At 45.3% G+C, this 22,799-nt stretch overlaps 1 protein-coding gene across 1 annotated transcript in view; it reads left to right on the top strand.

Annotated features, from left to right (window-relative positions):
- Positions 1-1,291: 1,291 nt before the first annotated feature.
- The window catches only part of si:dkey-193c22.1 (uncharacterized protein LOC567837 homolog), a 31,769-nt gene continuing 10,261 nt past the window's right edge, over positions 1,292-22,799 (top strand). The window contains exons 1-3 of the mRNA XM_041900378.2: positions 1,292-1,627; positions 20,852-20,897; positions 21,941-22,090. Coding sequence (XP_041756312.2) covers positions 20,896-20,897; positions 21,941-22,090 — 152 coding nt within the window. The 5' untranslated portion in view covers positions 1,292-1,627; positions 20,852-20,895. The remainder of the gene's footprint in view (positions 1,628-20,851; positions 20,898-21,940; positions 22,091-22,799) is intronic.

Genomic DNA, 22,799 nt, shown 5'->3' with positions numbered 1-22,799 from the left:
AAACGTCACGCCAGGGTATTCCTACACGAAACACAGCCCTTTTATGAAGTGTTTCTAAAATCCCCTATGGGAAAAATGAATGGTAGAAAAACTATTAGAACCATTTCCGTATTTGACCGCTAGATTTTATGGGTATTATGAGGCATACTGTGGGACTCTTACAGCGTTCACATACTAGTCAGAACTAGGAAACTCTGAAATGTCCAACTTGTTAATTTGTTGAACGAGGCATGTGATTAACTACAACCAGTGACCAAGTCGAAAATGGCCCAGTTTCCTAGTTCCGACTTGCACTTGAACGCCGCATCTATAGAGCTCGCAGGCTTGCAGTCCTAAAACCCAGAAATGAGTTACCTCTGGTTCGTTCAGCCATCCCTATGGGGAAAATCAATGGGGAAAGAATAGGGTTTTGGGATAAACGCCGAAAATAAGGTTTGAGGTTAACACAGGCTTCGGAGATCTTATACTTTTTGTTCTTATGAGATCATTTAGGTCAGTTGCTTTTTTTGATTACATGAAAAATAAATGTTTAAAAAAATAAATGCTTCAAAATTCACAAAGTGAAGTTATCTGAAGATTATCCCAAAGAACAAAACGTATAAGATATCCAAAACCTGTGTTTACCACAGACCTTGTTTTCGGCATTTATCGCCAAACCCTACAAACATTTTCCCATAGGCTTTGTCCAAGGAACCACGTCGGAGTTAGCGCACTGACCTATGAGTTAGTGCCTGCTATAGCGCTGCAAGGGAGACTCCCCTGGGGGCATCACAGGCAAAAAGATCACAATAATGCAGATGAATGTCTGTCTCGTGTTCTTCTTATTTCTCGTGTGTTTTTGTTCAACTATACTTTTTTTCATACTAGCTACTACTGATATTGATTGCTGCATTGTTGGGAAAGAGCTTGCAAAAAAGGCATTTCACTGTATTTGTGTACATAACAATAAAACTTGAACGTCCAGTCCCAATGTCCATCCTAAAAACCGCATATTCTGCCTGTTTTCATTGGCAGAATATCAGTTGTTCTGTTGACCTATTTTATTCCTTATTCTTCATATAATTATTCCAAGACCTATCCAAATACTCATACGTCGATGATGTATTGTAGATGCGAATATTGACCTATAAATATTCTATTTTTTTATGAAATAAAACACAGTGTGCAGAATGACAACTCACATAGCCAATCAAACCTCAAAGTACGTTAACCAATAGTCCCGCCTTCTACGAAATAAACCAATGGAAAATAAGAATATGGTGTACTGTAGACTCGGTTCGATGTTCCTACTTTGGGGCAACATCGGATATCTCAACACCGGCATCCTGTTGTTGTAAAATCTGCAATATGATATTCGATCAAGACGTACCTTTCCAAAACCTGGAATGACAAGATAATACTTAAGATCACGAAATAGCAAGTAGGAATACGACTTTAATTGCGAAGTATTTGAGACCATTTCCCGGAGCCTGGATGCTTTCATAGTTGACATATGATCAATCAGTCGGTCATTCGGGATTCAGACCGAAAATATTTTCTTATCTTTGAACATTTTACAACCACCAAACCTTTAATTCCTGCAGGAATAGGCTTACGAATAAACATTGTAGGATACCCCGTCTAAACGGTAAGTCGTTTCTAGAGAAAAAAATAACCCGTGATATAACAGGTGCTGCTCTATTTTCTTAATATATTTTGTTAGGGGGTAGATCAGCTTTAATATTGCAGATAAATTGTAGTTTCCATCAATGTAACGTTAATTGTCTGCAACATTTCCAATACCACATATCTTTTTTTGTATATATATATATATACACACAAAAATACACATGCAGTGCATTCTGAAAGTATTCAGACCCCTTTCCTTTTTCCGAAGGCACTATGTATGTATGTATGTATGTGTGTGTATGTATGTATGTGTATATATATATATATATGTGTGTGTGTGTGTGTGTGTGTGTGTGTGTGTATGTACAGTGCATTCGGAAAGTATTCAGACCCCTTTACTTTTTCCACATTTTGTTACATTACAGCCTTATTCTAAAATGGATTAAATTGTTCTTTCCCCCTCATCAATCTACACACAATACCCCATAATGACAAAGCAAACACAGGTTTTTAGAAATGTTTGCTAATTTATTAACTCAAGGACATTCAGAGACTTGTCCCGAAGCCACTTCTGCGTTGTCTTGGCTGTGTGCTTAGGGCCGTTGTCCTGTTGGAAGGTGAACCTTTGCCCCAGTCTTTCATCAAGGATATCTCTGTACTTTGCTCCGTTCATCTTTGCCTCGATCCTGACTAGTCTCCCAGTCCCTGCCGCTGAAAAACATCCCCACAGCATGATGCTACCACCACCATGCTTCACCATAGAGATATTGCCAGGTTTCCTCTACACATGACGCTTGGCATTCAGGCCAAAGAGTTCAATCTTGGTTTCATCAGACCAGAGAATCTCTTTTCTCATGGTCGGAGAGTCTTTAGGTACCTTTTGGCCAATTCCAAGCGGGCTGTCATGTGCCTTTTACTGAGAAGTGGCTTCCGTCTGGCCACTCCACCATAAAGGCCTGATTGGTGGAGCGCTGCAGAGATGGTTGTCCTTCTGGAAGGTTCTCCCATCTCCACAGAGGAACTCTGGAGCTCTGTCAGAGTGACCATCGGGTTCTTGGTCACCTCCTGACCAAGGCCCTTCTCCCCCATTTGCTCAGTTTGGTCGGACGGCCAGCTCTAGAAAGAGTCTTAGTGGTTCCAAACTTCTTTCATTTAAGAATGATGGAGGCCACTGTGTTTTTGGGGACCTTCAATGCTGCAGAAATGTTTTGGTACCCTTCCCCAGATCTGTGCCTCGACACAATCCTGTCTCTGAGCTCTACGGACAATTCCTTCGACCTCATGGCTTGGTTTTTGCTCTGACATACACTGTCAACTGTGGGACCTTATATAGACAGGTGTGTCCCTTTCCAAATCATGCCCAATCAATTGAATTTACCACAGGTGGACTCCAATCAAGTTGTAGAAACATCTCAGGGACGATCAATGGAAACAGGATGAACCTGAGCTCAATTTCGAGTCACATAGCAAATGGTCTGAATACTTATGTAAATAAGGTATTTCTGTTTTTTAATTTGAATAAATTACCAACAATTTCTAACAAACGTTTCACTTTGTCATTATGGGGTATTGTTTGTAGATTGATGAGGAATTTATTTTATTTAATCCATTTTAAAATAAGGCTGTAATGTAACAAAATATGGAAAAAGTCAAGGGGTCTGAATATTTTCCGAAGGCATTGTGTGTGATATATATATATATATATATATATATATATATATATACAGTGGGAAAAAAAGTATTTAGTCAGCCACCAATTGTGCAAGTTCTCCCACTTAAAAAGATGAGCCAGGCCTGTAATTTTCATCATAGATTACCGCCAACTATGACAGAACAAATGAGGAAAAAATCCAGAAAATTACATTGTAGGAATTCTTATGAATTTATTTGCAAATTATGGTGGAAAATAAGTATTTGGTCAATAACAAAGTTTCTCAATACTTTGTTATATGCCCTTTGTTGGCAATGACACAGAGTCAAAGCGTTTTCTGTAAGTCTTCACGAGTTTTCACACACTGTTGCTGTTTTTGGCCCCATTCCTCCATGCAGATCTCCTCTAGAGCAGTGATGTTTTGGGGCTTCGGCAACACAGACTTTCAACTCCCTCCAAAGATTTTCTATGGGGTTGAGATCTGGAGACTGGCTAAGCCACTCCAGGACCTGAAATGCTTCTTCAGAAGCCACTCCTTAATTGCCGGGCGGTGTGTTTGGGATCATTGTCATGCTGAAAGACCCAGCCACGTTTCATCTTCAATGCCCTTGCTGATGGAAGGGTTTTCACTCAAAATCTCACATACATGGCCCCATTCATTCTTTCCTTTACACGGATCAGTCGTCCTGGTCCCTTTGCAGAAAAAACAGCCCCAAAGCATGATGTTTCCACCCCCATGCTTCACAGTAGGTATGGTGTTCTTTGGATGCAACTCAGCATTATTTGTCCTCCAAACACGACGAGTTGAGTTTTTACCAAAAAGTTATATTTTGCTTTCATCTGACCATATGACATTCTCCCAATCCTCTTCTTATCATCCAAATGCACTCTAGCTAACTTCAGACGGGCCTGGACATGTACTGTAAGCAGGGGACACGTCTGCACTGCAGATTTGAGTCCCTGGCGGCGTAGTGTGTTACTGATGGTGGACTTTGTTGCTTTGGTCCCAGCTCTCTGCAGGTCATTCACTAGGTCCCCCGTGTGGTTCTGGGATTTTTGCTCACCGTTCTTGTGATCATTTTGACCCCACAGAGTGAGATATTGCGTGGAGCCCCAGATCAAGGAGATTATCAGTGGTCTTGTATATCTTCCATTTCTAATAATTGCTCCACAGTTGATTTCTTCAACTGCTACTTACCTATTGCAGATTCAGTCTTCCCCAGCCTGGTGCAGGTCTACAATTTTGTTTCTGGTGTCCTTTGACAGCTCTTTGGTCTTAGCCATAGTGGAGTTTGGAGTGTGACTGTTTGAGGTTGTGGACAGGTGTCTTTATACTGATAACAAGTTTAAACAGGTGCCATTAATCACAGGTAACGCAGTGGAGGACAGAGAAAGCCTCTTAAAGAAGAAGTTACAGGTCTGTGAGAGCCAGAAATCTTGCTTGTTTGGGTATGTGACCAAATACTTATTTTCCACCATAATTTGCAAATAAATTCATTAAAAATACTACAATGTGATTTTCTGGAATGTTTTTCTCATTGGTCTGTCATAGTTGACGTGTACCTATGATGAAATTGCAGGCCTCTCTCATCTTTTTTAAGTGGGAGAACTTGCACAATTGGTGGCTGACTAAATACTTTTTTTCCCCACTGTATATATACAGTGGGGAAAAAAAGTATTTAGTCAGCCACCAATTGTGTCAAGTCTCCCACTTAAAAAGATGAGAGAGGCCTGTAATTTTCATCATAGGTACACGTCAGCTATACAGACAAATGAAAAAAATCCAGAAAATCACATTGAAGGATTTTTAATGAATTTATTTGCAAATTATGGTGGAAAATAAGTATTTGGTCATCTACAAACAGGCAAGATTTCTGGCTCTCACGAGACCTGTAACTTCTTCTTTAAGCTCCTCTGTCCTCCACGTACCTGTATGGCACCTGTTTGAACTTGTTATCGCATAAGACACCTGTCCACAACCTAAACAGTCACACTCCAACTCCACTATGGCCAAGACCAAAGAGCTGTCAGCGACACCAGAAACAAAATCAGACCTGCACCAGGCTGGGAAGACTGAATCTGCAATAGGTAAGCAGCTTTGTTTGAAGAAATCAACTGTTGGAGCAATTATTAGGAGATGGAAGACATACAAGACCACTGATAATCTCCCTTGATCTGGGGCTCCACGCAAGGTCCACCCGTGGGGTCAAAATGATCACAAGAATGGTGAACAAAAATCCCAGAACCACACAGGGGGACCTAGTGAATGACCTGCAGAGAGCTGGGGACCAAAAGTAACCAAGCCTACCATCAGTAACACACTACGCCGCCAGGGACTAAAATCCTGCAGTGCAAGACGTGTCCCCTGCTTGAGCCAGTACATGTCCAGGCCTGTCTGAAGTTTGCTAGAGTGCATTTGGATGATCCAGAAGAGGATTGGGAGAATGTCAGATGAAACCAAAATATAACTTTTTGGTAAAACTCAACTCTGTCATGTTTGGAAGACAAAGAATGCTGAGTTGCATCCAAAGAACACCATACCTACTGTGAAGCATGGGGGTGAAAACATCATGCTTGGCTTTTTTTCACAAAGGGACCAGGACGATTGATCCGTAAAGGAAAGAATGAATGGGGCCATGTATCGGAGATTTTGAGAAAACCTCCTTCCATCAGCAAGGGCATTGAAGATGAAACGTGGCTGCTCAGCATGACAATGATCCCAAACACACCGCCCGGGCAACGAAGGAGTGGCTCAAGAAGCATTTCAAGGTCTGGAGTGGCCTGGCCAGTCTCCTGATCTCAACCCCCATTAAAATCTTTGGAGGGAGTTGAAAGTCTGTGTTGCCCAGCGACAGCCCCAAAACATCACGCTCTAGAGGAGATCTGCATGGAGGAATGGGCCAAAATGCAGCAACAGTGTGTGAAAACCTTGTGAAGACTTACAGAAAACGTTTGACTGTGTCATTGCCAACAAAGTATATAACAGTATTGAGAAATGTTTGTTATTGACCAAATACTATTTTCCACCATAATTTGCAAATAAATTCATTAAAAATCCACAATGTGATTTTCTGGATTTTTTTCTCATTTTGTCTGTCATAGTTGACGGTACCTATGATGAAAATTACAGGCCTCTCATCTTTTAAGTGGGAGAACTTGCACAATGGTGGCTGACAAATACTTTTTTCCCCCACTGTATATATATATCTCACACACACACACACATATGCACATACATATATAATACATATTTTTTATATATACACAGTACCAGTCAAAAGTTTGGACACACCTACTCATTCAAGGGTTTTTCTTTATTTTTACTATTTTCTACATTGTAGAATAATAGTGAAGACATCAAAACTATGAAATAACACATATGGAATCATGTAGTAACCAGAAAAGCGTTAAACAAATCAAAATATATTTTAGATTCTTCAAAGTAGCCACCCTTTGCCTTGATGACAGCTTTGCACACTCTTGGCATTACACACCCAACAGTGCAGTTAAGAAAATAGAGTTAAGAAAATATATATAAAAAATAACAAAAAGTAATAAATAAAAAAGTAACACAATAAAGTAACAATAATGAGGCTATATACAGGGGGTACTAGTACCAAGTCAATGTGCGGGAGCACAGGTTAGTCGAGGTATTTTGTACACGTAGGTAGGGGTGAAGTGACTTTGCATAGATAATTAACAGCGAGTAGCAGCAGTGTCAATGTGCGGGGGGGGGAGTATCAAAGCAAATAGTCCGGGTGGCCATTTGATTAATTGTTCAGCAGTCTTATGGCTTGGGGGTAGAAGCTGTTAAGGAGCCTTTTGGACCTAGACTTGGCGCTCCGGTACCGCTTGCCGTGCGGTAGCAGAGAGAACAGTCTATGACTAGGGTGGCTGGAGTCTTTGACAATTTTGAGGGCCTTCCTCTGACACCGCCTGGTATAGAGGTCCTGGATGGCAGGAAGCTTGGCCCCGGTGATGTACTGGGCCGTACGCACTACCCTCTGTAGTGTTTCATTTTCAAATAATTGAAAGTGCGAGGTTGTAATCTGAATAAAGGGGAAAAAGGCCATTCTTGAACATTCTTGAACATTCTTACTAATCGGCTAGAGAACCAGTTCGGATTGAAGTATAACTATGGTGTGACTGAAGCCTTTAGTAATAATAATAATAATAATATGCCATTTAGCAGACGCTTTTATCCAAAGCGACTTACAGTCATGCGTGCATACATTTTTGTGTATGGGTGGTCCCGGGGATCGAACCCACTACCTTGGCGTTACAAGCGCCGTTTAGTGAGAGGTCTAATGCTTTAATATTTAATCATTTCTGCCCTCTGAATTCATATTCATTATATAAATCGGCCCGTTTAATTTTGTCTGGCTTGCCGTTCCAAATAAAATTGAATATTTTTTGCTCATATAATTTTAAAAACAGGTTGCTAGGTGTAGGCAAGACCATAATCAAAAAGGTCAACTTGTATTTTCCTTTCCATGGTAGCAAGATCTTATCTAATTTTGCTAACTTTCTCTACAAATGTATTGTAGTGAGATAATTTATTTATTTCTGGATATGTTTACCGAGTACACTACCGGTCAAAAGTTTGGACACACCTACTCATTCCAGGGTTTTTCTTTATTTGTACTATTTTCTACATTGTAGAATAATAGTGAAGACATCAAAACTATGAAATAACCAAAAAAAGTGTTAGACAAAATCAAAATATATTTTATATTTGAGATTCTTCAAATAGCCACCCGTTTTCTTGATGACAGCTTTGCACACTCTTGGCATTCTGTCATCAAGGCAAAGGGTGGCTATTTGAAGAATCTCAAATATAAAATATATTTTGATTTGTTACTACATGATTCTACATGTGTTATTTCATAGTTTTGAAGTCTTCACTATTATTCTACAATGTAAAAATAAAGAAAAACCCTTGAATGAGTAGGTGTGTCCAAACTTTTGACCGGTACTGTATATAAAATAAAAATCTTGCGTATATTCATTTCCACAACTAACAAATAATATGTGTAATAATCTAGGCAGTTCATGCAAACGATTGTTACCTATAACCAGGACTGACATTACAAAATTATTATTTTAGTAAACAATTGTGATTCATCCTATTGTAATGACGCTCCAGGAGAGTGAGGATCCATTTGCAGTTTTATTACAATCTGGGTCGTACAAACAGGGTCAATCGCCAGCAGACACAACAGTAGGGATAAGGCAACTCGTAATCCAGGTACAGGCATAAGGTCAGGGCAGGCAGCAAGCTTACCAAAATCAGTCCAGTAAAGAATATAGTCCAGGGCAGGCAGCAAAGAATCAAGGAGGGAAAAACAGTCCAGAGTAAATCCACGGGCAGACAGACACAGGCGAAAACGCACAGAAATGATCACCAGGGTAAACAAGACTTCGCAAGGGGAGAGAGTTTGAGAGCACCTAAATAGTCTACTGATGGGAGTCAGGTGCAACGGTAATCAGAGCCAGGTATGTGGGAAATGTAGTTCAGGGGTTTAATACTCAGGAGAGGGTTCCCTCTGGTGGTGAGCAGGAGGAACAGCGGGAGTCTCGTTTGTGACAGAGCCCCCCTGCGGCCGGCTCCTGACGCGAAGAGGCGAACGACGCCGGGGGTCTTCCTCGAGGTCGGGGGCCCGGTTTCTCCGGTGCGTCCTATGGAACTCAGTCATGAGTGCGGGTCGAGTATGTCCTCTGTATTAACCCAGGATCGCTCCTCCGGTCCGTACCCCTCCCAATCCACCAGATATTGGAGGAGCCTGCCCCGGCGTCTGGAATCGAGTAGATCTCGAACCTGATATGCCTCCTCGCCGTCCACCAAGATGGGTGGGGGCCCTGATCACTGGTCTGCTCCTCCTCCTCCGCTCTCGGACCACCAGCGGGTTTGAGAAGTGATACATGAAAAGTGGGAGAGATACGATAATTAGAGGGTAATGCCAAACGGAAGGAAACTGGTGTAATCTGTTTAACAATTTGGAAGGGACCTACATACCTGGGACTGAGTTTCTTGCAAGGAAGTCTGAGGCGTAGGTCTCGAGTGGATAGCCAGACCCATTGACCTGGAGTATATTCGGGATTGGGGCGACGGTGACGATTGGCCTGCAACTTCTGTCTCCTGACAGCACGTAGCAGGTGGGTGTGAGCCTGACTCCAGATGTCCTCGCTTCTCTGGAGCCAGTCGTTGACAGAGGGTACCTCGGTGGGTTCCCCTGACCATGGAAATAGGGGAGGTTGGAAGCCCATTACACATTGGAATGGAGTTAGACCGGTGGAGGGTTTCTGGAGTGAGTTCTGTGCATACTCCGCCCACATGAGGAATCGACTCCAGTCTGCTTGGTTCTGATGACAGTAGGCTCTGAGAAACCGGGTGATCTCCTGATTGAGGCGTTCTGTCTGACCATTAGATTGTGGGTGATATCCTGAAGTGAGGCTAATGTTGATGTTGAGTTGTTGGAAGAATGCTGACCATACTCTGGATGTGAATTGGGGCCCCGGTCCGACACGATGTCCTCAGGCAGGCCATAGAAGCGAAACACAAGGTTGCACATGAGTTCGGCTGTTTCCAATGCTGTGGGCAGTTTGGGAAGTGGAATCAACCGGCAGGCCTTGGAGAAGCGATCTATGACAGTGAGTATTGTGGTGTTCCCATTGGACTTGGGAAGATCGGTAACAAAGTCTATGGCAAGATGGGACCATGGTCGGTGGGGAACTGGCAGTGGTTGCAGTAGGCCCGATGGTAGTTGTCTGAGATGTTTGCTTGTGTTACAGGTGGTGCATTCGTTAATGAATTTTATTGTGTCTGCCCACAAGGTTGGCTACCAAAAGCTGTTCTGAAGCAGGTGAACAGTGGCAGCGATTCCAGGATGACCGGAGCTGAGTACGGAGTGAACTTGCTGTAGCACTTTCTGACAGAGATCCTGAGGTACAAAAGTTTTGTTAGGGGGGCATTCGGGAGGAGGGGTCTTTTGTGAATTGGCCTGGGTGAGCTCTGTCATGATGTCCCACTGAATAGGGGCCACGATTAATGACTCAGGAAGCAGGGTTTCCTTGGATTCAGTGGGAACTACACCAGTCGTGTTGGCGTGATAATGCGTCTGCTTTGGTGTTCTTTGAACCGGGACGATAGGTAACGGTGAAGTCAAATTGTGTAAAGAAGAGAGCCCACCTCGCTTGTCTGGGATTCAGTCTCTTGGCAGATCGCAAGTATTCCAGATTCTTGTGGTCAGTTAGAATCACAAACGGGTGTTTAGCTCCCTCCAGCCAATGACGCCACTCCTCCATAGCTGCTTTCATGGCCAACAGTTCTCGGTTCCGACGTCGTAGTTCTGTTCGGCTGGACTAAGTTTGCGGGAGTAATAGGCGCACGGATAGAGCTTGAGTGGGGATCCGTGCCGCTGTGAGAGGATGGCTCCAATGCCCGTATTAGAAGCGTCCACCTCAACTGTAAACGGGATTTCAGGATTAGGGTGGTGGAGGATGGGGCAGATGTGAAACGTGACTTGAGCTCTGCGAAAGCCTCCTGTGCTGTAGTTGACCAGGTGAGGTGTGGTGCATTTCTCTTAGTCATAGAGGTTAAGGGAGAGGCTACCGAGCTGAAATTCCTGATGAAGCGTCGGTAGAAGTTCGCAAATCCCAAGAAGCGTTGTAACTCCTTTAAGGTTACTGGCAGTGGCCAGTCTAGAACGGCCTTGACCTTCTTCTCGTCCATGGCGACTCCCTCCTGGTTGATGATGTAGCCCAAGAAAGACGTGGAAGTCTGGTGAAATTCGCACTTCTCTGCTTTGGCGTATAATTGGTGATCAATGAGTCGTTGTAATACTGTTCTCACGTGTTGCACGTGTTCCTCATAGGTGTTGGAATAGACGAGAATGTCATCGATGTAAACAATTACCCAACGATTAAGCATGTCCCGAAAGACGTCATTGATAAACGACTGAAATACGGACGGACTATTGGACAGCCCGAAAGGCATCACCAAATACTCATAGTGCCCAGTGCTGGTAGAGAAGGCTGTCTTCCATTCATCACCGTCCCGGATGCGAATGAGATTGTAGGCGCTGCGGAGGTCCAGTTTGGAGAAGTACTTGGCTTTGCGGAGTTGTTCTAGGGCAGCTGGTACCAGCGGTAAAGGATATCGAAACTTGACGGTGATGTCGTTGAGACCCCGGTAGTCGATACAAGGGCGTAGGCCACCGTCTTTCTCTTAACAAAGAAGAAGCCAGAGGCTGCAGGTGATGTCGACGTTCTAATGAACCCCTTCGAAAGTTCCTCCTCGATGTAGTTGTTCATGGCTTCTGATTCGGGTTGTGATAGGGGGAAGATTCGGCCCTTAGGTGGTGTTGTGCCTGGTAATAGTTCGATGGAACAGTCGCTTGATCGGTGGGGGGGAGTTCCATCGCCTTGGTCTTGCTAAAAGCTTCGATGAGGTCAGAGTATTCAATGGGAAGAGTGGGGAAAAGGACCGCTCGTCCTTTAGCGTGACGGTCTGAATGGAGAGTGAAGGGCTGCCAGTTAAGCAGTTGGAGTGACATGGCCGGGTCCCATTTGATGATACGACCCTCCCTCCATGAGATGAGGGGATTATGTTGACGTAGCCAGGGAGTCCAAGAATAACCGGGTTATGAGGTGATGAGATGACGTAGAAACGAATTACCTCAGTGTGAAGGGTACCGGTCTGTAGTTGAAGGTCCATGGTGGTGTGCAGGACCCTCCCATCGCCGAGAGGCCGTCCATCTAGCGCCTCCACTGCCAATTGAGAGTTACAGGAGATTAATGGGAGTTGTTGTTGTTGGGCAAACTCGTGAGACATAAAGTTCCCGGCTGCTCCTGAGTCTAATAGAGCTGATGTGGATATATGATTGCCCTCTAGAGATAATACTATAGGTACTTTGATGCAAGAACTGGAATGATGTGCTTGAACACAAGGACTCACCGAAGAGGGATTACGAGGAGGTGGTCTTGTGGGGCAAAACGCCCTCAGATGGCCCGGTTGACCACAATAGAGGCAGAGATGTTGACGTATGCGGCGTTCTCGTTCTTCCGGAGTCAGGTGAGTATATCCGAGCTGCATGGGTTCAGTTTGAGACAGAGTGACCGGGTATTGTGTGCTGGTGGGGTACCGTTCTGAGTGGACGACGTGAACGAATCAGATTGTCAATCTGAATGGTTAGTTCGATGAATTGATTCAGCGATTTCCCTTCATCTCGGCAGGCCAGTTCGGATTGCAACTCCAAGCTGAGTCCCTTGCGAAAGAGCAGTTTAAGTGTGCTCTCCACCCAGTCGGTTTGAGCTGCTAGAGTGCGAAATGTCAAAGCATATTCTGCTGCGGTATTCCTGCCCTGGCTCAACGCAAGTAGTCGGTCATCAGCTCTCATACCTCCCTCCGGGTGTTCAAATATTTCCCGGAAGCGTTGAAGAAAGGTACCAAACGATGGAAAAGCAGTGCCATCCTCTCTCCAAACCGCCGTCACCCACTCTAACGCCTTGTCAGCGAGGAGAGCATACCAAGGGAAATCTTGCTGGCATCGGTGACATACATAGCTGGTTGTTGATCAATGAATAATGAACATTGCAGTAGAAATCCCTTACTTTTAGTTGGGTTGCCGTCGAACTTATCAGGGAGAGCCAGACGTGGGTTAACTGTGAGTGACGGTGGTGGAGAACGCCCACACTCGCGTTCGGTGGAGGAGGGGCTGGGTTTGTTAGCGACACCGGCAACCTCTGTAGCGTCCTGACGAGTTCCTCTGTTACTGTAGTTAAATGGGTTAGCTGCTGTTGATGAATGGCGAGTTGGTGAGCTTGAGTGGAGATCTCCGTGGACATCTGAACCAGAGCTGCTGGATCGTGTGTTGGCGAAGTCTTCTGTAATGACGCTCCAGGAGAGTGAGGATCCATTTGCAGTTTTATTACAATCTGGGTCGTACAAACAGGGTCAATCGCCAGCAGACACAACAGTAGGGATAAGGCAACTCGTAATCCAGGTACAGGCATAAGGTCAGGGCAGGCAGCAAGCTTACAAAAATCAGTCCAGTAAAGAATATAGTCCAGGGCAGGCAGCAAAGAATCAAGGAGGGAAAAACAGTCCAGAGTAAATCCACGGGCAGACAGACACAGGCGAAAACGCACAGAAATGATCACCAGGGTAAACAAGACTTCGCAAGGGGAGAGAGTTTGAGAGCACCTAAATAGTCTACTGATGGGAGTCAGGTGCAACGGTAATCAGAGCCAGGTATGTGGGAAATGTAGTTCAGGGGTTTAATACTCAGGAGAGGGTTCCCTCTGGTGGTGAGCAGGAGGAACAGCGGGAGTCTCGTTTGTGACACCTATATTGTCCCTAACATCATTACCCCATAGCAACAGATGTGGGATACATACACACACACACACACACACACACACACACACACACACACACACACACACACATATACTCATGCACACTCAACCCCTTCCCCCCACAAACAACCACAAGCTCAGATGTTAAACAGTTGTTCCATCCCCGAGCTCAACTCAAGAAAGGACTTGATGTGTGAATGCATATGCAGTCGTAGCTGTTTGAGAAGGCAATGCAAAAATTGAGCTAAAATTGGGAGATTTTATTAACCAATGTCAAGCCCTAGCTGACGGAGATCAGATACAGCCCCTTCCCCGGAAACACACACAAAACGAAGAAACATTGTAGCCTACACCGTCTAAACTGTAAGTCGTTTCTAGAGATGTAAAGAAATATCTGATATAACAGGTGCTACTGTATTAAATTAATCAATATGTCACCCTATTCGTTCACTTAGTTTTGTAGCAACAAGAGAGAGACGAGCAGATTGCTCCTGATGTATTTTGTGTGGTTTATGTATCCATCGCGGATGAGGAGGCTATGGGAAATTAACGTCTACCTTCCAGTAGAGGTTGCAGCAATAGCAGTTGAGAATGGAGCTAATTTCCGTATGCCTGGTCTAGCGTCAGTACTCAGCACCTGGTAATGCCTGGTCTAGCGTCAGTACTCAGCACCTGGTAATGTCTGGTCTATCGTCAGTACTCAGCACCTGGTAATGCCTGGTCTAGCGTCAGTACTCAGCACCTGGTAATGCCTGGTCTAGCGTCAGTACTCAGCACCTGGTAATGCCTGGTCTAGCGTCAGTACTCAGCACCTGGTGGTGGTCCTCTGTAGCTCAGCTGGTAGAGCACGCCGCTTGTAACGCCAAGGTAGTGGGTTCGATCCCCGGGACCACCCATACACAAAAAAAAAAAATGTATGCACGCATGACTGTAAGTCGCTTTGGATAAAAGCGTCTGCTAAATGGCATATTATTATTATTATTACCTGGTAATGCCTGGTCTAGCGTCAGTACTCAGCACCTGGTAATGCCTGGTCTAGCGTCAGTACTCAGCACCTGGTAATGCCTGGTCTAGCGTCAGTACTCAGCACCTGGTAATGCCTGGTCTAGCGTCAGTACTCAGCACCTGGTAATGCCTGGTCTTGTTAGGCCTACTGCTGCTAGGTAGCTCTCTCTGCTCTCTCCCTCCCCTCTGTCTGTCCTTGATTGCAGGAGTGAAGTCTGGTGTGCGGGAGTCAGGGTTCCAGCTGCAGCTCATTCACCATAATCACCTCAGCCTTTAAGACCCGGTCAAACTTACCACTCATCGTCAGATCATAGTCAAGACGACCATGTTAGTCTCGCTGCCGACTCAACCTGGTTATTTTTGCTCTTTGTGTTTTTGGTCTGTTCTATTTACTTTTTCTCCTGTGCCACAGATATTTGGAACCTGACTCCTGCCTCCGCTTCACTCCTGCCACCACCATCCTGCTCTCCAATACCGGACCTCTCTTTTGGACTCATCACGGACACTAGGACATTACGGTACCACACCTGCCCTGATCTGGATCTGTTACCCTCCCTGTAACCTGGACTTGCTCTTCCCATATATTTGGAAACCTGGACTTTGAACATTGTAAATAAACCTGTTAAAACTTCTATGGCTTCGTGTACTTGTCTGCATTTGGGTTCTTATCCAGTTAAATCATAACAGTATGATCTGACCAAACGATGAACCCAGCAGACAGTAGCTCGGATACCACCCCAGAGTGCACTGAAATTTGGACTGCCATAGCCAATCAGGGCATTTTACTTGGCCAACATGATACCCTGTTTAAGACGATTGCTGAGGACAGTCAGGTGCTGCTTAATCAGGTTCAATTACTCACCAATCAAGTGTCTGCCCTTACTACCCCTTCAGCCCAGATCAGAGAGCCTTTTGTTCCTGCTCCAGAGCGCTATGACGGGAACATGGGAACCTGTGGCGATTTTTTGACTCAATGCTCGTTAGTGTTTGAACAACAGCCCCTCACCTACGCCTCAGAAAGAGCCCGTATTGCCTACCTTATTAACTCTACTAGCGGTTCCGCTCGTGCCTGGGGATCCGCGGTATGGGAGAGTCAGTCGGACATTTGCAACGCTTTACGTTGCCTTCACCACGGAGATGAGGAAGGTTTTTGACCACCCCGTATGCGAGGCAAGGAGGCTGCGAAACGGTTGTTCTCTCTTTCGACAGGGGCTCGTAGTGTGGCGGAGATGGCAGTGGAGTTTCGGACTTTAGCAGCAGTGAGTGGTTGGAATGACGAGGCATTACAAGGAGTGTTCATCAATGCTTTGTCTGAGACTTTAAAAGATGAATTGGTGTCATATGATGAATCGCTACGCTGGATAATCTTATTTCACTCACTATCAGGTTGGATAATCGGATTCGGAGCGCAGCCGGGAGAGGAGTGTTAGTTCCAAGCAACCTGTCTGTCATCAACAAACTCCTCCCTGCATCTTCCCTACGGAGAAAGCCGTGTCTTCCCGAATCGATACGAGGAGCACTGAACCCGAAGCCATGGAGGTGGGTCGTGCACGGTTGTCCTCAGAGGAGCGTGCACGTCGTATTCAGGCTCGGGTCTGCCTGTATTGTGGAGAAGCTGGTCATTTCGTTCCTTCCTGCCCAGTTCGTCCGGGAAAAGGGCCGGCTCATCATTAATGGGAGAAGTTTTGGTGAGCCGAGCAGCGGATTCTTCCTCTTCTCCCCGCATTCTGCTCCCGCAGGCATCCCTCCAGTGGCAGTCCCAGAATTTCTCTGTTAGTGCGCTGATTGACTCTGGTGCCGCGCAAGCTTTTGGATAGAGAGTGGGCTCAACAAATGGATTTGGAGACTGTTCCTATGGACTGTCCGCTGCAGGCTAAGGGTCTAAATGGACAATTGTTGACCCGTATTACCCATCAAACTGTTCCTGTTTGTCTTAGAGTGTCGGGAAATCATCAGGAGAACATTCAATTCCATATTATCGACTGCCCACAGACACCCCCTGGTCCTTGGTATCCCCTGGCTCATAAGACACAATCCACACATTGATTGGGTGACAGGTAACATTGTTTCATGGAGCACATTTTGTCATGTGAATTGTTTGTGTTCTGCTCAGACTCCTGCCAGTACTGTGCCTCAACCTCCACTGGAGTCCATGGATCTCTCTGCTGTCCCTGGCAGCGTATCATGACCTGGCATCCGTTTTCTGCAAACACAGAGCTACTTCTCTTCCTCCTCACCGGCCTTACGACTGCGCCATTGACCTCCAGCCAGGAGCCCCGCTCCCCCAGCAGTCGCCTGGTACAATCTCTCCCGGCCGGAGACGGAGGCTATGGAGAACTACATTCGGGACTCCTTGGCGGCAGGTATTATGCGTCCTTCCTCGTCACCTGTAGGAGCGGGATTCTTTTTTGTTGCTAAGAAGGATAAGACCCTCAGACCCTGTATTGATTACCGTGGTCTTAACAACATCACCATTAAGAACAAGTATTCTCTGCCTTTGATTAATTCTGCTTTTCCCCTCCTTCATGGTGCTACCATCTTTACGAAACTGGATCTACGAAATGCGTATCACCTGGTGCGCATTCGTAAGGGTGATGAATGGAAGACTGCCTTCAACACACCCTTGGGACATTTTGAGTATCTGGTTATGCCTTTTGGGTTGTCCAATGCCCCTGCTGTTTTTCAGGCACTAGTCAATGATGTCCTTCGGGACATGTTGAATCGGTTTGTTTTTGTCTATCTGGATGATATCTTGATTTTCTCAGAGTCCTCCCAGGAACATGAACTACATGTGCGCCAGGTGTTGCAAAAAGGTTGTTGGAGAACAAACTGTTTGTGAAGATGGAGAAATGTGTATTTCATGTGTCTGAGACCTCTTTTTTTTGGGGTTACATCATAGCTCAGGGGGAGTTGCGGATGGACCCAGCTAAGATCTCTGCTGTCACGGACTGGCCAGCTCCCTCTACCCGCAAACAACTTCAACGATTCCTGGGGTTTGCGAACTTCTATAGGAGGTTCATCAAGGACTACAGGCCGCATTGCGGCGCCACTCACAGCTCTCACCTCCATCTCACGACCGTTCGCTTGGAATGAAGGGGCCGAATCAGCGTTCGAAGAACTGAAACATCGCCGCCTCGCTCCCATTCTGATGCAGCCGGACCCCCGACCGCCAGTTTGTCGTGGAGGTGGATGCATCCGACACTGGGGTAGGTGCAGTGTTGTCACAACGTTCTCCTGAAGATAAGAAACTGCATCCCTGTGCTTTTCTCTCAAGGAAACTTTCTCAGGCAGAGAGGAATTATGATGTTGGCAATCGTGAACTGCTCGCCGTTAAGCTGGCTCTCGAGGAGTGGCGACATTGGTTGGAGGGGGCGGAACAACCCTTCATCGTTTGGACGGATCATAAGAATCTGGCTTACCTCCAGTCAGCGAAGCAGCTCAACCCCCGTCAAGCCAGGTGGGCACTATTTTTTGGGAGATTCAATTGTTCTCTGTCTTACCGTCCTGGGTCACGCAACGTCAAGCCTGACGCCCTGTCTCGTGTTCATTCAGCTGTTGATACTGGTAGTAACCCTGAACCCATTTTGCCTCCTACCTGCAGTATTGCAGTCATCACATGTGACATCGAGGGGATTGTTAGACAGGCTCAACATCATCAAGCTGACCCTGGGAGGGGTCCTCCCTAACCGGATGTTTGTCCCTGAGTCTGCTCGCTCCCAGGTACTTCAGTGGGCTCACTTTCGTCTCCCCTTACCTGTCACCCTGGAGTTTCGCGGACCCCTTGACTTTGTGCGACGTAAGTTCTGGTGGGCCACGATGGAGGCGGACACTCGAGCCTTCATTGCTGCTTGTACGGTATGTGCACGAAGTAAGAACTCCACCCAGGCCAGCGCTGGTCATCTACGACCTCTACCTATACCCAGCCGGCCCTGGTCGCATATCGCTATGGATTTTGTCACTGGACTTCCCCCTCGTCTGGTAAGACTGTCATTCTTACGGTGATTGATCGTTTTTCTAAGTTCGGCTCATTTTTTGGCCCTACCTAAACTGCCTACTGCCAGAGAGACGGCTGATATTTTGGTTGAACATGTGTTCCGCTCTCATGGTCTACCCACGGATATTGTCTCTGACAGGGTCCCCAGTTTGTCTCCCAGGTGTGGAAAGCTTTCTGTAAAGCTTTGGGCATTACATCCAGCCTGTCCTCTGGATATCACCCCCAGACCAACGGGCAAGCCGAGAGAGCGAACCAGGAGATGGAGACCGCTCTTCGCTGTGTCACTGGGTCTAACCCTGGGTCATGGAGCTCCATGCTCCCCTGGGTGGAATATGCTCATAACTTACCTTGACTAACGCTTCCTCTGGTTTGTCTCCTTTTCTGTGTGCTCTGGGTTATCAACCTCCCCTGTTCCCTTCCCAAGAGAGGGAACTGGCGGTACCCTCGGTGCAGTCCCACATGCGCCGCTGCTTCAAGGTCTGGAGGAAGGCCAGGGTAGCTCTGTCCGAGCTTCGGCGTACATGCAGAGGCAAGCCAACCGTCACCGGTCCCAGGCTCCCCGGTTACTCTCCTGGTCAAGAGGTATGGCTGAAGTCACGGGACCTTCCATTGAAGGTGGAGTCTAAGAAGATGGCGCCTCGTTTTATAGGACCGTTCAAGATACTGTCTATTGTTAACCCCCTGCGCGGTTAAGCTACAGCTTCCTGCCTCCCTACGGGTTCATTCCACCTTTCATGTTTCCCAGATTAAGCCTGTGTCGGTTAGCCCTCTGTGCCCGCCCTCTGTCCCCCTCCTCCGCCCAGGATCGTGGGTGGGGTCCGGTCTACACTGTCCGGCGACTTCTGGATGTTCGCCGCCAGAGGTCGTGGTTTCCAGTACCTGGTGGATTGGGAGGGTTATGGTCCCGAGGACGTTCCTGGGTGCCCAGGAGCTTCATTGTGGATCCTGCTCTGGTCCGAGAGTTTCATAGGTTACATCCCGATAAACCCCGTCGGCCGCCAGGTGGCGTCCGTAGAGGGGGGGTACTGTTAGGCCTACTGCTGCTAGGTAGCTCTCTCTGCTCTCCCCTCCCTCTGTCTGTCCTGATTGCAGGAGTGAAGTCTGGTGTGCGGGAGTCAGGGTTCCAGCTGCAGCTCATTCACCATAATCACCTCAGCCTTTAAGACCCGGTCAAACTTACCACTCATCGTCAGATCATAGTCAAGACGACCATGTTAGTCTCGCTGCCGACTCAACCTGGTTATTTTTGCTCTTTGTGTTTTTTGGTCTGTTCTATTTACTTTTTCTCCTGTGCCACAGATATTTGGAACCTGACTCCTGCCTCCGCTTCACTCCTGCCACCACCATCCTGCTCTCCAATACCGGACCTCTCTTTTGGACTCATCACGGACACTAGGACATTACGGTACCACACATGCCCTGATCTGGATCTGTTACCCTCCCTGTAACCTGGACTTGCTCTTCCCATATATTTGGAAACCTGGACTTTGAACATTGTAAATAAACCTGTTAAAACTTCTATGGCTTCGTGTACTTGTCTGCATTTGGGTTCTTATCCAGTTAAATCATAACAGGTCTAGCGTCAGTACTCAGCACCTGGTAATGCCTGGTCTAGCGTCAGTACTCAGCACTATGGTATTATGTTGCATTAAAATACCGTATTTAGAATAAATACTTTATTGTCATGAATGGGTGTTTGCCACTGTTGCCAAAGCAGTGTAGAGGAAGTAATACAAAAATGAACAATATGTTCAAGCAACTGTCAATGCAACAAAAAAATAACTCCCAGCGTGGCCTTTCTCTTTCCATGTTATACACTATAATGCACTATAATGCACTATGTATTTAGCTGCTATGACAATCACAATATAGACTAGCTCTGGTCCAGGGCACCTTGACCCAGAGAGAGCCTACAGATAACGGATAACCTATCATAGTGGAATGGAATATGGAATTTTGTGCCATCGGAACTCATTGCATGGTAGAATGTTGGAACAGTACATTTTCCAGTCTGCCTCTGCTTACTGGAGCAGCCAGGGGTCTCCATCTTCAGTCCTGGAGAGCTGGAGGTGCATGTTTTTTGTTCCACCCTAGCACTAAAACACACCTGGTTCAAATAATTAACTAGTTACGGTCCTAGATCTGAACCTTTGTTGTTTGAATCAGCTACGGATGATTTGGTCCAATGGTGTAACTAACATAACATCTTCTATCTCTTTCCCTTTCTCATCTAGGAACCAGTTCTAGAGATACAGCGTTTCAATTTGGATCAGTAAACATGTGAGTAGCATACTCAAAAGAACATTTGAAGAGTTTATTTCCAAAACACTATGTCCACCAATTTTTCACATTTGTGTTTTTTCATCAGAAAATATTGCTTATGGGTACCTTCGTGTGTGTAAAATTTAACTGTTCTCAGATTTTTAATTTATAGATTTTAGTTGTGTATAATTTTTTATTTTATTTTTATATGCAAAACGCTATATATCCATTGTTTAGCTGGAATGAAATGTGTGTATACTTTTATATTTGACTGTGATATGTGGTTGTCCCACCTAGCTATCTTCAGATGAATGCACTAACTGTGATATGTGGTTGTGCCACCTAGCTATCTTCAGATGAATGCACTAACTGTGAGTCGCTTTGGATAAAAGCGTCTGCTAAATGGCATTATTATAATTTATTATTTAAAATGTAAATGTTCTACATACAAATCTCATATTACTGTATTGTATTTCTGTATCATTTCTACAGTTCTTTATAGAAAATGTATTTATTTGTTACATTAGACTGTGTTAAACCTAGCAGTACTACTTATTTCTCTGAGAATGTGGAGGATATATAGCGTTTAGCAAAAAAAACATTTGTCTCTCTGAAATGAAACCATCAAGTGATAGATTTTAAACAAATACATGTCTGTCATTGAACAACCCCATGCCATGATTAGATAGTGAAAAAAACACACCAATCATAAGTTCTTTAAACAATAAAAGCTAATTTACCAACATTTCAACAAAAAAAATAGATGTATAGCGTTTTAGAAAGAAACTCTTCATTTGCATACTTGAATACCAGTGTGCTATCCAAATACTGTACATGACTATTTTCAGCAGATTGCAAATTCTTCCATAATAAATGAGAAGCATACTGAGCATTTTATTTGCAAATCTACAGTACCAGTGCTATTTAATACCATTAAGAAAGTGATTTGCTGATTGCTATGTGTGTCTCTCTCCCTCTCTTGCTCTCTCTCTCTCTCTCTCTCTCTCTCTTGCTCTCTTCCTCTCTATCTCTCTCTCTCTCTCTCTCTGTTTTTCCTCTAGGATTGGACTGAAGTACAACGTGTCTCTGCCCATGGCTGCAGGGGCGTTGTTAGTTGGCATCCCCTACTCCATCTCTCTCGTAGCCCAGTGGATGTACGGCTGGCCTAACAAGCCTGGCTATAAAAAGTACATTGAGGCGCTGAAGCCGAGGTAACATAACGTTTCCAGCTCTAATCTTATCTAGGCTGATATATTGTGTGCGTTTCCAAATGCCATAGAATTTTCTATGTAGTGCACTACTCTCCCAAATGGCACCCTATTTCCTACAGGCCCTGTGTCAAAAGTAGTGCACTACAGTGGGGAAAAAAAGTATTTAGTCAGCCACCAATTGTGCAAGTTCTCCCACTTAAAAAGATGAGAGAGGCCTGTAATTTTCATCATAGGTACACGTCAACTATGACAGACAAAATGAGGGAAAAAAATCCAGAAAATCACATTGTAGGATTTTTAATGAATTTATTTGCAAATTATGGTGGAAAATAAGTATTTGGTCACCTACAAACAAGCAAGATTTCTGGCTCTCACAGACCTGTAACTTCTTCTTTAAGAGGCTCCTCTGTCCTCCACTCGTTACCTGTATTAATGGCACCTGTTTGAACTTGTTATCAGTATAAAAAAGACACCTGTCCACAACCTCAAACAGTCACACTCCAAACTCCACTATGGCCAAGACCAAAGAGCTGTCAAAGGACAACAGAAACAAAATTGTAGACCTGCACCAGGCTGGGAAGACTGAATCTGCAATAGGTAAGCAGCTTGGTTTGAAGAAATCAACTGTGGGAGCAATTATTAGGAAATGGAAGACATACAAGACCACTGATAATCTCCCTCGATCTGGGGCTCCACGCAAGATCTCACC

This window comes from Coregonus clupeaformis, chromosome 16 (assembly GCF_020615455.1).
Source record: "Coregonus clupeaformis isolate EN_2021a chromosome 16, ASM2061545v1, whole genome shotgun sequence".
In the NCBI taxonomy this organism is placed as follows: Eukaryota; Metazoa; Chordata; class Actinopteri; order Salmoniformes; family Salmonidae; genus Coregonus; species Coregonus clupeaformis.
This window is presented reverse-complemented; position numbering and strand designations above follow the sequence as displayed.